General features: G+C 39.7%; 1 protein-coding gene across 2 annotated transcripts in view; it reads right to left on the bottom strand.

Annotated features, from left to right (window-relative positions):
* ar (androgen receptor) overlaps positions 1-12671 on the bottom strand; it is a 58553-nt gene extending 45882 nt beyond the window's left edge. For both annotated transcript variants that reach the window (XM_079647608.1, XM_079647609.1), the window contains exon 1: positions 11598-12671. In XM_079647608.1, coding sequence (XP_079503734.1) covers positions 11598-12643 — 1046 coding nt within the window. In that variant the 5' untranslated portion in view covers positions 12644-12671. The remainder of the gene's footprint in view (positions 1-11597) is intronic.

Below are 12671 nucleotides of genomic sequence, written 5' to 3'. Positions count from 1 at the left end.
GATTGGTCAACCGCTTAGAGTACCGCCCATAAGCGTATCACGTACAATGTGTTGGAGCGCTAGCCAATAGAAGCGCCAGTGATACATAGTGATGTCATTATGTTGCGGAAGTAAACAAAGGAGTCTAATGGAGGTATTTCAGGCAGTGTGTGGGAGAGAAACTCCCTCTGGAGGGAAATTTGGGATTTTTGACTTTGCAGACCATTTACATGCATAAAAACACACCACAGGAAAGTGAAAACCCCCAAAAGCATAATAGAGCCTCTTTAAGGTTGGTAGTTTTTAAAATGTTACTCGGCCAGAGTACCCACAGCCAATCAGCAAACATATTTGTGTGACTCCTGTGAAATATTGAACTCTTCGACAAAAGAAGCTTGTCGTTGTCAGTTTATTGTCCCAGAAAATATCTGTATTTTCATTAAGTGACTAAAAACACATAATAATACACTTGTAGGGTATTTATTTGTTGTATTTACTGCCATAAATCAAATGGTAAAACACAACATAAATAAGTATTGTGTTAACCTAATAACTTATTCTAACCATCTAACCAAAAACCCATTCAGAAAACCCATTGACCTCAAAACGAGGGAACCAGATGTGCACAAATGCTGACTCATTTTTAGTTTTTTGGACTAATTGCTGTAGCACTCTGGATAATGTATTGTCATTAGATAACCACTGTCAATGTTCCTCAGCTTGAATGTATCAATGTAATTATTCATTTTTGTTAGTTATTTTATTTGTGTGTATTCTGTCTAGATTATCTACTAAAGCTAATAGCATGTTTTAGGAAAAAGCTCATGTCCATACAGTACTAACTTTTCATCAGAGGTGGGAAGTAACTAATTACATTTACTCAAGCACTTTACTAAAGTAACATTTTGAGAGATTTGTACTTTATTTAAGTATTTCCATTTTACACTACTTTGTCCTTCTACCCCTATATAATTCAGAGGTTAATCGTGTACTTTTACTCCCCTACATTTATTTAATACCTTTAGTTACTTTACATATTTTTGTTTAATGATGTGAAATATAACAACACTTAAGTCAGACTTTAGAGTAAAGTACCTGGAGTAAATTCACAAGATACCCTGCAGTATACAAAGTCATTAAAGAGCCTGTGACACGAACCCAACAACTGTTGTGCAATGAAATAGTGGGCTACTAGTAATCTCGAACCGTCAGTTTAAAAAAGAAAAAGCGATACCGTTCCGATAAATATCAATAATTTCGAACATCGCGGGGAAATTCCTTCGACTCATTTTGAGGTTTTGGGGGAAGCCGGAAGTGACGTCAATGCGGGAACGCTTCACTGTGCGGCGAGAGAGCCAAACACGGACAAAGTGTGTTGTCATGCATAGAAATTTTGAATTACTGAGTTTAGGCACGTTAATAACGTTTTAATGAAGTTGACTACAGTATATTCATATTTGTCAGTGCTTTCATGTCAATTCGGCGAACATAAACATAAATGATCGTGGTGAAGATGATGATTAAATTAGGATTAAAAATCGGTAGTGAGAGCTGCTGAATTTCCTCCCATCGGATATGATATAAAAATAAATCGATTATTTTTGTAGTTGTAAACTCAAGTGGATGAAACTACATTTATTAGTGCTTTCATGTAAATTCGGCGAACATATGATACATTAAATGATCGTGAGGATGATGATTTAAAAATCTTTTGTTTGAGCCGGTCTGCATTTCCTGATGAGAAAACAAACCTTAGCTTTTTGTAGTTGCAGTCAGTGGTGTAGTGGGCGTTGGACGCGGGGGTACGCCGTACCCCCACTTATTTGAAGCATGATTTCTTTTTTTAATAGTCTAATACATCTAAAATCATTGCCAGTGTTATCAGTTGCAAGTGTGTGTTTGTTGTAATAATGACGAAAACATAATAGGCAGATTTCACAGTAATTATAATAAAAACGTAGCTCAAGCATTTATGCAACTTGATTTGAAGCGTGTGTGTGTGAGGGGCAGAACTGTGTGTGTAGGGTGACCAGGTGTCCCGCACTGTGCGGGACTGCACACACAGCATTTTTATTATTTGTCCCGCGTCCCAAACATTGAGACTATGTCCCGCATTTGAGTGATAGTCGCGCAGAAAGGCCGGATCGGTTCGCTGACAGCCGGCACCGCCCTTTATTATTATATTGTCTAAACGGCATCATGTAAGTTGCGCTGACAGGCGACACAGAGGTCCCCAAGCCCCCCCCCCGTTGACAGTTCACGAGCGCGTCCATAGTGTCTCCCGTCCACCCACCACCCCGTCCACCCAGTAAAAACATCCCCACTACACCACTGGTTGTAGTAGTACACCAACATGGATTAAACGTGTGTTTTTTTTTACCACAATGTTGGGGAAATTAATGGATAAAATGCACGGATTATTATTATTATTATTATTCCCACTCCGATCGGGACACTAGGTCCACCGTTTCCCCGCAGCGAGGCTCCCCCCGTTGACAGTTTACGTGGGCTGGTCTGGGTGCAGTGGCGGACTGGCCATCGGGACGAATCCCGATGGGCCGGTACCGAAGTGGGCCGGTCGGATAAGTCACTAGCACATCCCCCACTCCCCCCGTTGACAATTTACTAGTGGTACCGAAGTGGGCCGGTCGAGAATCCCGGGCTGATTTTTAGTCCCAGTCCACCACTGGCTACATGACCGTATGATCGCCCATATTGACGCGCCTAATTCTTAAACTTCTAAGAGATACAAAATAAACCGATCCTTCAGCCTCATATGAGCTCTCAGACACGTTCAAAATTAAACTGTCATCGCTGTCTGAGCTTGCTGCTGTGTGCCCCATCGTGCGTTTACATGCAGATGCTGGGATCCTGAATGGTGCAGCTGGGAGCGCTGTGCCCGCAATGACGTCACACATAATTTGGCGGGACTTGAAGAATCCCTGAGAAGATCTATGGTCATCAAAGTACAAATATCCAAAATCAGTTCAGTAACGGTTTTCAAGGGGACAATATTTACTCAAATTGATGGGTTTGGATGATGGGGGAAACTCGTGTCACAGGCTCTTTAAAGGTCCCATGTCATGGCCATTTCTACTGATCATAATTCCATTGTTGAGGTATACTAAAATAGATTTATATTGTTCAATGTTCCAAACTCACATTGGTTTCTCATACAGCATCTCTGTATAGTGTGTGTATTCACTCTGTCCTAAACGGCTTGTTGGAGCTCCTGCCCCCTCCTCCCATAATAATTGTGCTCTGATTGGTCAGCTCGCCCAATCTTTTCTGATGAGTCTACCACTATGGTCTACCACAGTTACAGTGGAACATAAGTGATTATGTGTTACAATGGCGTTAGCAACCAGAAAATGACACCAGTAAGGACAAACCGATGAGATTGCTGCATGGGGTCTGGGTGCCGTGTTGGCGGGACGTTGCGCGGCTCGCTGCTGCGAGGAGCGGACAGTGTGAGCTGGATTAATTTCCCCCAGCGCGCCACAGTTTTGCTGCTGAGAGAGTGTGTGTGTGTGAGGAGGAGCTCCATGGATTGGTCCATTTGGGTATGGGCACGTCACTGTACCCAGGAAGAAAGCAATAGAAAAAGAGAAGTCTCCAACGAGGCGTTCTGGGGCAGCATAGACCGATCTTTTCTGTGTTAGAGTTGTACTCGCTACAGGGTGTACTTTTAGGGTTTGTGACTTTGTAGACCGTTTATATAGAAATTGTATTTACTGGGATAAACCCCTTGAGATGCACCATCTCGTTTTCAAGGGGGTCCCGACAATAGCAACAACTTACAGACATACATAAACAAAAAGACAAAAAGCAAAACATGACAAGCAAGACAAACCACGTACAGTCTGTTAAGTAAAATTCAAGTAATACATACAATCATTAAAATCATTACAATTTGAGAGACAGTCGAGCAAATCAGTTTCATCAATATCAGTTTCATCAATAACAAGTGCAGACCAGTTGAAAGTGAGATGATAATGCATGTCTAAACATACCCAATGATGCAAGAGATCTAATAGCAGCAGGTAAAGTATTCCAGTCTGTTGGGGCTTTGAACATGAACGCTCTTCTGCCAATAGATTATTTTGCAGAGGGGACAGAGAAATAAATCAAGTGTCTCACTTGATGATTTGGCGAGTAGGGTACAAAACACTGCTTTAAATAAGGGGGATTGTTAAGATAAATGCATCTAAATATCAGCTGAAGCCAATGTGTGTGTCTTCTTACATTTAAAGAAGGCCATTTAAGTTGGTTATACATTGTGCAGTGATGTGTACGAAAAGGACAACCAAGAACAAATCTGCATGGTCTGTTGTAGGCTATGTTGAGTGGAGCAAGATCTGATTTATGTGCATTTTGGTAGACAACATCACAATAGTCCATAATCGGAAGAATAAGTTGAGAAGCAATTCTCTTTCGGACACTGAGCGTAAAACAATTGGGAGAGCGGTGTAAGACACCGATTCCGTAATTGACTTTTTGTATTACATGCTTTATATGTAGCTTAAATGAAAGTTCGGAGTCATACACCAGGATATTTAAAGCTATCAACTTTATGCAGGGAAGTGCAATCCTTACATGTTATTACTAAATTAGGTTTAGATTTGAGCTTCTGCCTGGTACCAAAGACCATGGTATAAGATTTTGTTTTGTTAAGCAGTAGTTTATTGTTTGATAGCCAGTCCTCTAAGATATTAAAATCCAATTGAAGAGAGATCTGAATTTGTGAAAAATCAGATTTGGATGTATATATGACAGTGTCATCAGCATAAAGGTGAGTACAACAATTAATGAGACAAGAAGATAAATCATTTATGTAAATAGAAAACAGAAGTGGGCCCAGAGTTGATCCTTGGGGTACACCCTTTTGTTGGATCAACAGGTCAGACTGTTCTCCATTAACAACCACACATTGCTTTCTACTGTGAAGGTACGAGTTAAACCATAACACTGTATTATTAGAAAGGCCAATGCCGTGAAGTGTATCCAAGAGCAGATATTGATCAACGAAATCAAAGGCTTTTGTCAAGTCAATAAAAATAGCGCCTGTGAGTTCACCATCATCTGCAGCAGATTACAAGTCATTCGAAAATGTAAGTAGGGCAGTTGTTGTGGAGTGATTAGGCCTGAAGCCAGAGTTTACATGCATAAAACCTTCATAACACACAAGGGGACGGGTAATAACCGGAAAAGCATGACATAGGACCTTTAAAACTAGCTGCACCTTTACCAGCTTTGATAACACTTTAATGATCAATAATTATAAAACATATCATATTATTCTGAAATGGACCAATCTGCACAATGACTACTTTTACTTTGGTACTTTAAGTATACTTTGATGATAATAGTTTTGTACTTTTACTTGAGTAACATTTCAGTACTTGTAACAGAGTATTCCTAAACTGGTACTTTTTTTTACCCAAGTACATGATCTGAGTACTTCTCCTACCTCTGCTTTTCATGTTTTAAATACAAAATCTATCCCCAGAACCCTGCAGCTTAGTGATGGAAAGCGAGACAGAGTGTGGTTGTGAGAGGGGAAAGATTTCAGCAGCAACACAGCAGCCAACAGGGTGTACGGGAGGGGGGGGAGCACATGTTCAGCCTTGAACACAGAGAGAATGGAAAAGGTTCAGACACAACGTTGCCTCAGTGACGTGCGACTCAGATATCAAATGTTCACCGACATAGAGTCAAGGGGTGAAGCTCCACAGTGTCCCGCTGACAGAGAACAGTAGGCCAAAACGATTTGAATAAATTAAGCAACTGATGTTACATAATGAATAATTATTTTGCCAGGTTTAGCTCTTGCAGTTTCCGCCCCTACAGTATTATAAACAATGGAGATCTGATTCCGACTAGAGAGTGTGTTGTGCGATCAGATGTGTTTGTGGTCTGGGATCCATCACCATAACATAACACATAACAATTTAGAAAATCTGCATGTGAAGATCTGTTGGCAACATTGAGAGGCTTATGCCAGAATATGGTAGTAAAACATTTTTACTGTCTTGAGTTATTTTTGATATAGCCTGATAGAATGGTTATGGTAAAATTCAGCAAAGTCAGCGTGGGAAGTGAAGGCCTAAAAGACTTGAGTCCAGTCCAGAGGATGCAGTGTGCTATAGCACTACACAGACATGTCTTTTAGTGTTGATCAAAATTAAATGCATAATTTAATCAGGGGGTTTCATCAAAGGCAGGAAAAGTGCGAAAATAAATCTATACCAGCACTGTAATTACAGATTTACATGTGAGGATCAGCATGTGAAAAACAAAGTGAAACAGATCATTGTTTTCTATTCTAGACTGAACCATTTTGTGTAAACTGTAAAAGTCAGTAAAATCTAATTTAATGGTGTTTTATCAAAGCAGCAGAGTAGTGCTACCAGTTCTGTGTGTTCTTCTATGCAACAGTATTATTTTTAATGCACTTCATAATTATGAACCATATAGAGTGCAATAACTGCTTTACACCAAACCAGTCAAAATTGTATTAAATATTTCAGGTCTTCAATCTGACATTTAAAACCCAAAACAAAATGGGCAAAAAAAATAACAAGAAAAAGGGTTGGCAGTATAACAGTGTGTTTGAAATACTAAGAAACTTGAGACCATCTTGAGCTTTAATATCTGCTAGATGTTAGAATCAGCATTTTGAAAATATGTTCTATTCTGTTACACTTTCAATTTTTCAAATAATGTTCTACCATTCAGTGGAAAGGTCCTTTAATGGTCAACGTTTATTTTCAAAGACGGAATATTGACATTGATGCATAGTCTATTCATTATAAGCTGTTGTCTGTATGATCAATGTAATGTTATTTTGCTGTACATTTAATTAAATATATCAGTATTGATGTTTGCTTTTCACCGTAAATAATCAAAAGAAAAGAATATCAGATTGACTGCACTTTAACTGGAGAAAATACATATTTTTTGGACAATGAAAGGGTTAAGAAGAAAATGTTTGAGGAAAATATTTCTCTGATTCAGATCTTCAGGCAGGGAGTTCAGAGCTGAGAGGCCTCGAAAGAAGAAGCAGCATCTCTTTCGAACACGCAGAGCCAGGATCAGCGGCAAAGCGCTGCTTAAGGACCCTGGCTGGAGGAGGAGACACTCCCATGGTTGTTACTCTAAGAGAGCCGCTTCAAACTCTTCCTTCCTTCCATTTGCTTCAGGTTGTTTGATTTTCATTTGTTTCCCTAATTGTGTTACATTTGCTTAAGCAGCATGCACTACTTCTGCCCAATTTGGGAAAGAATAACTTAGTGGGATAATTTTTGACTGAGAATGACAATTGATTAATAAAATATTGGACTAAATGATCATTGTGCAACAATATTGTCATCAGAATTTAAAAATAACAGGAGGGTTTTTGCTTTTCTGTAGTGTGTTTGAATAGGTTTATGAGCATGTGAATGGGTTTCAAAGGCTCAAATCCTTGTGTTCCCTCCAGAGGAAGTTTCTCCTCCCCTTCCTGAACCGCCTCCAACACATTGCACATTAAGGGGCTGGACATCTCAAGCGGTTGACCAATCACATCAAAGCGGTCAGTATTTTTCGCATACAGACAGTATGAAAAAAATTAAGGTTTTTTTTTTACATTAAAGCATGGAAACAGTAAAAACACTAAACACTAATATGAACCTGAAAACGAGCATTGTATGTCCTTTTTAAGAAGATCTGAATCTCTGCAGCTTCAATTTTAAAACTGTATTATTATTGTTTAGCCTTTTACATGAATTGTGCTTCCTGCGATCTTAATATGGCACTTGTCCATATTGCGATTAAGTTAGTATTTCTATTAATTAAGCAGCCATATACATCGATTAAATGTTGTAATTAGAGTGAGTATGTGAGCCTGGACGCTAAGCGTTGTTTGATGGAGCTAAATAGTTGAAGTAACTGTATCTAATATCTGTTTTCTTATTTGACTCATTGGATGCAGTTCCTCTTTGGTCAGAGGACAGGGTTATCCATCATATTCTGCACCAGTAGTATCACTGACTAGCTTTTTTTTATTGAATCACTCTACAGTACTTTTCTCTCGCGGAAATGTGAGGTCGCTGTTCATGGGTAAGTGCTCCTACTCCACTCTGGATATAATTCACCTGACTTCACACACAGATGATAGGAGCGTACACACACCCCTTCTCACTCTGCTCTTTGCCCCTGTTAGTCTTCAAACTGGTTAAAAAGAAAATGAATCACTTCTGTCTGTTTGTGTAGCAGTTTTAATAAAGCACAGACCATCCAAAGCAATCCTAATCCTAAAAAGTGTTTCAAAATTCCAGGAAATGAAATCTCTGTCCAAGACAACTGAGATCAATGATGTGGTGACAGACAGCTATGAGTCACTAAACTCAACGGCCATGTCATGAACTCAGCCAGCTGTGTGATTTATTTACTTAACACTCCTGTTGTGTGTTTGTTTCCCCCCCTTACTTTGGTGTTCACGGTTAAATTTGACTGGTCCTGTTTTAACTGCTATTACATTAACACAAAACACATTAATCATCACCACATTTCATTTAACACCCTTTCAAACTGTACATATTGTATCAGACCACTGGTGTACATGAAAAACTGGAGTACATATACAAAGAATAGACACTGTACATGTATTTCGTGTGCCAGGTGGGATCCATGTGGGGGCATGGGCACATGAGGGGGGGGGAAACACATCGTGTGTGTGTGTGTGTGTGTGTGTGTGTGTGTGTGTGTGTGTGTGTGTGTGTGTGTGTGTGTGTGTGTGTGTGTGTGTGTGTGTGTGTGTGTGTGTGTGTGTGTGTGTGTGTGTGTGTGTGTGTGTGTGTGTGTGTGTGTGTGTGTTTTATCTAATCCGAATGGTTACTAATTCCTTTTCTTTATGGCGGGAACAACATCGGTGTTACAAAGTTGACTAAATCAACCAAAATTCAATGAAAGTGGTGATCAGCAATTTTGTATTTTCAAATGTCTACTGTGAAGGATATCATAAAGCCTTAATGCAATCGAATGTAAAACAAAAAAGTTATGATTGATGAAAGTAGTAAATCGGTCAGATTTGACCCGAACACAACAGGAGGGTTGAAAGCAGTTTGAAAACGGATTAAAACCATAAAAGAACATTAACAGTTAATTAAGTTAGTTATTTACAATTTGCACATACTAACACTACATCACTGAATTTAAAATGTTTGAAAACTGCAATTACTTTGCACACTTGTATAATGTTAATATTGTTCTATGTTTATATTCGTCTTTGTATTTTTATTTTGTATTAATGTTTTTTTTAATATTCTATTTACACTCATGCACAATGCATTTCCATGCTGCTGTGACAGCAACAATTTCCCCGTTAGGGAACTAATAAAGTAGCCTATAATTTGATTGTATCTAATGTAATCTATCTGTCGGAATAATCACATTAGAAAAATACCAAACTTGGAAACACATGTTTCTAACTGGACAGGAAATGTAAGGAGTTTTTATTCTGAAAAGTGAATGGACCTGTCAAACAGACGTAGCGGAGTAAAGAGTTTAATAATTTTCTGGTGTGGTGAGGTGGGGTATAAGCTGCAAACATTTGTAAAACCCATTGTTGTCTTCCTCAGATGGCATTATCTGTAGTAAAGTGTTCATGTTCTGCATGTTGAGATAAACTGCATATTCATCTACTGCACTGATTTTTTTCAAATATTATTAAGACACACATAAGGCCTAACTCAGCAGCAGCTGCCATGACTCTTTCATCTGACTTTGCACCTTTAATCCCTAATTACCCCCACAGTATTTATACCAGCTCATCTCATCCTGCTTCAGGTCAGATTCTAAATTTTAACCCAGGCTTTTGTTTCTTTGTGTATTTAAGTCATTTTTTTGTATGCCTCGTACACACCCTGCATGATAAGTAGAAACACGATGCAACAACTCATTCATGGTGGAGGGGATATTTTTGGCAGATTGTTATTTTAACTTCGTAACAACAGCAGAGCATCAATTAAATAATCAAATGTAGTGTCCAAGTGTCCATGGGAAATAAGCTTAACAACAAATTATTAGGTATCTCTATGATATTGATGTGTTTGAACGCTTTGGATAAAAACCGCAGCTAAATGAAATTGTTTATCTTTCTTAAATCCTAGGAGAACTGATGGTAGCTATAAAAGTCCAAACAACTATTCAATTCAATTCAAGTTTATTTATATAACCCAAAATCACAAATCATGTTTGTCTCAGAGGGCTTCACAAGTCAACAAACACAATTGGCAATGTAAAACAATGTAAAAACAACAAACGTATCTTACAAGAACAATGTGAAAATACCAATTTATATAATATAATATGTAAATCCACATGATGAGGACCGACTCATCAAAAATACCTAGAAATAAACGGGCATGTGTCTATTGCCTCTAGGTAAACTAGGTCAAATGTGTGATAAGGGTCAGCTGCAGTACACTGTGTCTCAGGTACACATGTGGAAGTCAGTCAACATATGATTGAGGGCATCATTTTCAAATCAATTGTCAAACCCAATAGTAAAAATCAAATGCTCTTTAAAACCGATTGTAGGCAAACATGGCTTTAGGTCCATTCGGAGTGTATTCTGTGGAGTCATATCTGGTCTATTCATGAAATCACCCAATAAATTCAACAAACTTTTTCTCTCACAAGAAAACTACATTTATCCTGGCAAGCAAAGCTGGCGTGTATTAGAAGACAGAGAACACATTCACACAGAGACATTTCTTTCATGGGAGCCATTTAATTATTACAAATTATAATCACCAAACACTGAAAGGTATTTTATGTTTGATGAAGGCCAAACTAAATAATTGTTGAAAGTTACATTATAGATTTGATGTTTAACTGAAAGATATTATTACTTTATTGTTTTTTTAATACTGTTAAAATTGATTAAGCACATCGTTAAAATGGCTTTTAGAAAAACTCAAACTAAAGGAACATCTAAGTGGAAAATGTATTTCATCCAGTAATCATATGAAAGAACTTCATTTAGTAATATAAAAAAATTATTGGGGGCATATGCATCTAAACTGCAAAGATTGGAACTAGCAAGACAACAAATATGTGTTTTCGAAATGCAGCAGAACTTAGTTTGCAAGATATTTAATAAAAGCAACCTGATAATGTCATAAAATACCTCTGCTGTCGGTGCAGTAGAAAACATGATTCCCCCAGCCCCCCTGCTGTTACATTTGACATTTGGTTGTTAAATTAAACAAAAAGATTCTGTCAGGAAGAACTAAAATAAGAATGCACAAGGAGAGACTACATTATTTTTTATTTGTGCTAAAGTTGGGTTAAGATGATGTAGAGTATATTATATTTTGTTATAATGTATAGGGATTACTTAACAGGTGACACTCAATATGCCCATGTCTGGGATCAGATTAAGGTCACACATACGGTTCACATTGGACATCTGTTTGAATGAATTAAGATCAGAGTGCAATATGTTCTAGAAGTCAGAGAGACTCACCCGTCTCTGCTCCATTAATAATGGCATAAAGTCCCATTTAATAAGAAAGACAATGTAATATAAACCTATTATTATCGTCTTAATTATGTGCATTGTTATAGCTCACCTGGTGTCATTGTAGGCGACATCCAGCCACTCACCGACTTCCGGCTTCATGTAGTTGGAGTTTGGATACGGCGGCCTCATCATCCCGCCCGGGTGCCACTGCTCCGGGCGCACGGCGCTCCTCTCATATGGATGACATATGAAAGCGGTGTTGGCCCCTGTGCTGTAAGCGTTCATGCAAGGCCTGGAGCCCCAACACTGCGAGTTGTACTTCTCATTAAAAGTGTAACTACTGTCCCACAGAGCCAGGCCAGCTTCCCCGTCCTCACATTTCACTTTGACGCTGTATTGGTCCGACTGATAACCCGCGAACTTGTTCTCCATAGCTTCCCCAAAGTCTCTCTCCTCGTCGGGGGGCTTGTAGCCTCGGCACGGTCGCTCCACGGCTGCGTGTCCGAAGTGTGCCAAGTTGTTTGGCGCAGTTGTGGCATAAGGACAAGAGGCTGCACTTGTCGTGTCCAGATTATCTATCTCCTCTGAAGTAATGCCATCAGCCTCGCACAGCGCGAAGTGTGGCTCCTCCGCAGATGTCCGAGTGGAGGTGAGTTGTTGCAGGCGCGAGTCAGTCTCCGAACTTTTGAACATTTCCACCAGTTGCTTCTGCCCGTGCAGAGAGTGCTGGTCATGGCGCGCGTACTCCGCCACTGTCTCCTGAGCTCCGGGACAGTTCAGAGGCAGGGATCCGAACAAATACTCTCCTCGCATTTGGTCATGGAGAGCAGCGTCCATATCTCCTGTGTCAGAGGACTCCATGGCCAGTCCCAGAGAAACGGACACAGCTTTGCACAGCTCCCTGGCTGTTTCTGAGATTGTGGCGCAAGCAGAAGAGGAGCTGTCGCCCACACGGCTCTCTGCGTCTGACCGCTCCTCCGGAGTGGCAGCAGCTGTCTGACGGAACTGCTCCATGTCACAGGCTACTAGCGGATCAACGTGTCCGGGGCCGTACATGTTAGCGTCTGCATTGTCGGCTTCTTCCAGGCTGCCCACACCGTTTCCTGTTGAGCTTTTGGTTAAATACCCCCGACTTTCTTCACTTTGTAGCGCCATGCTGGGTGCGCTCACTACCGCCCGTGTG

This window comes from Notothenia rossii (genome assembly GCF_949606895.1).
Source record: "Notothenia rossii genome assembly, chromosome: 9".
Lineage (NCBI taxonomy): Eukaryota > Metazoa > Chordata > Actinopteri > Perciformes > Nototheniidae > Notothenia > Notothenia rossii.
The sequence above is the reverse complement of the archived record's forward strand: the minus strand, read 5'-3'. Positions and strand labels throughout refer to the sequence as shown.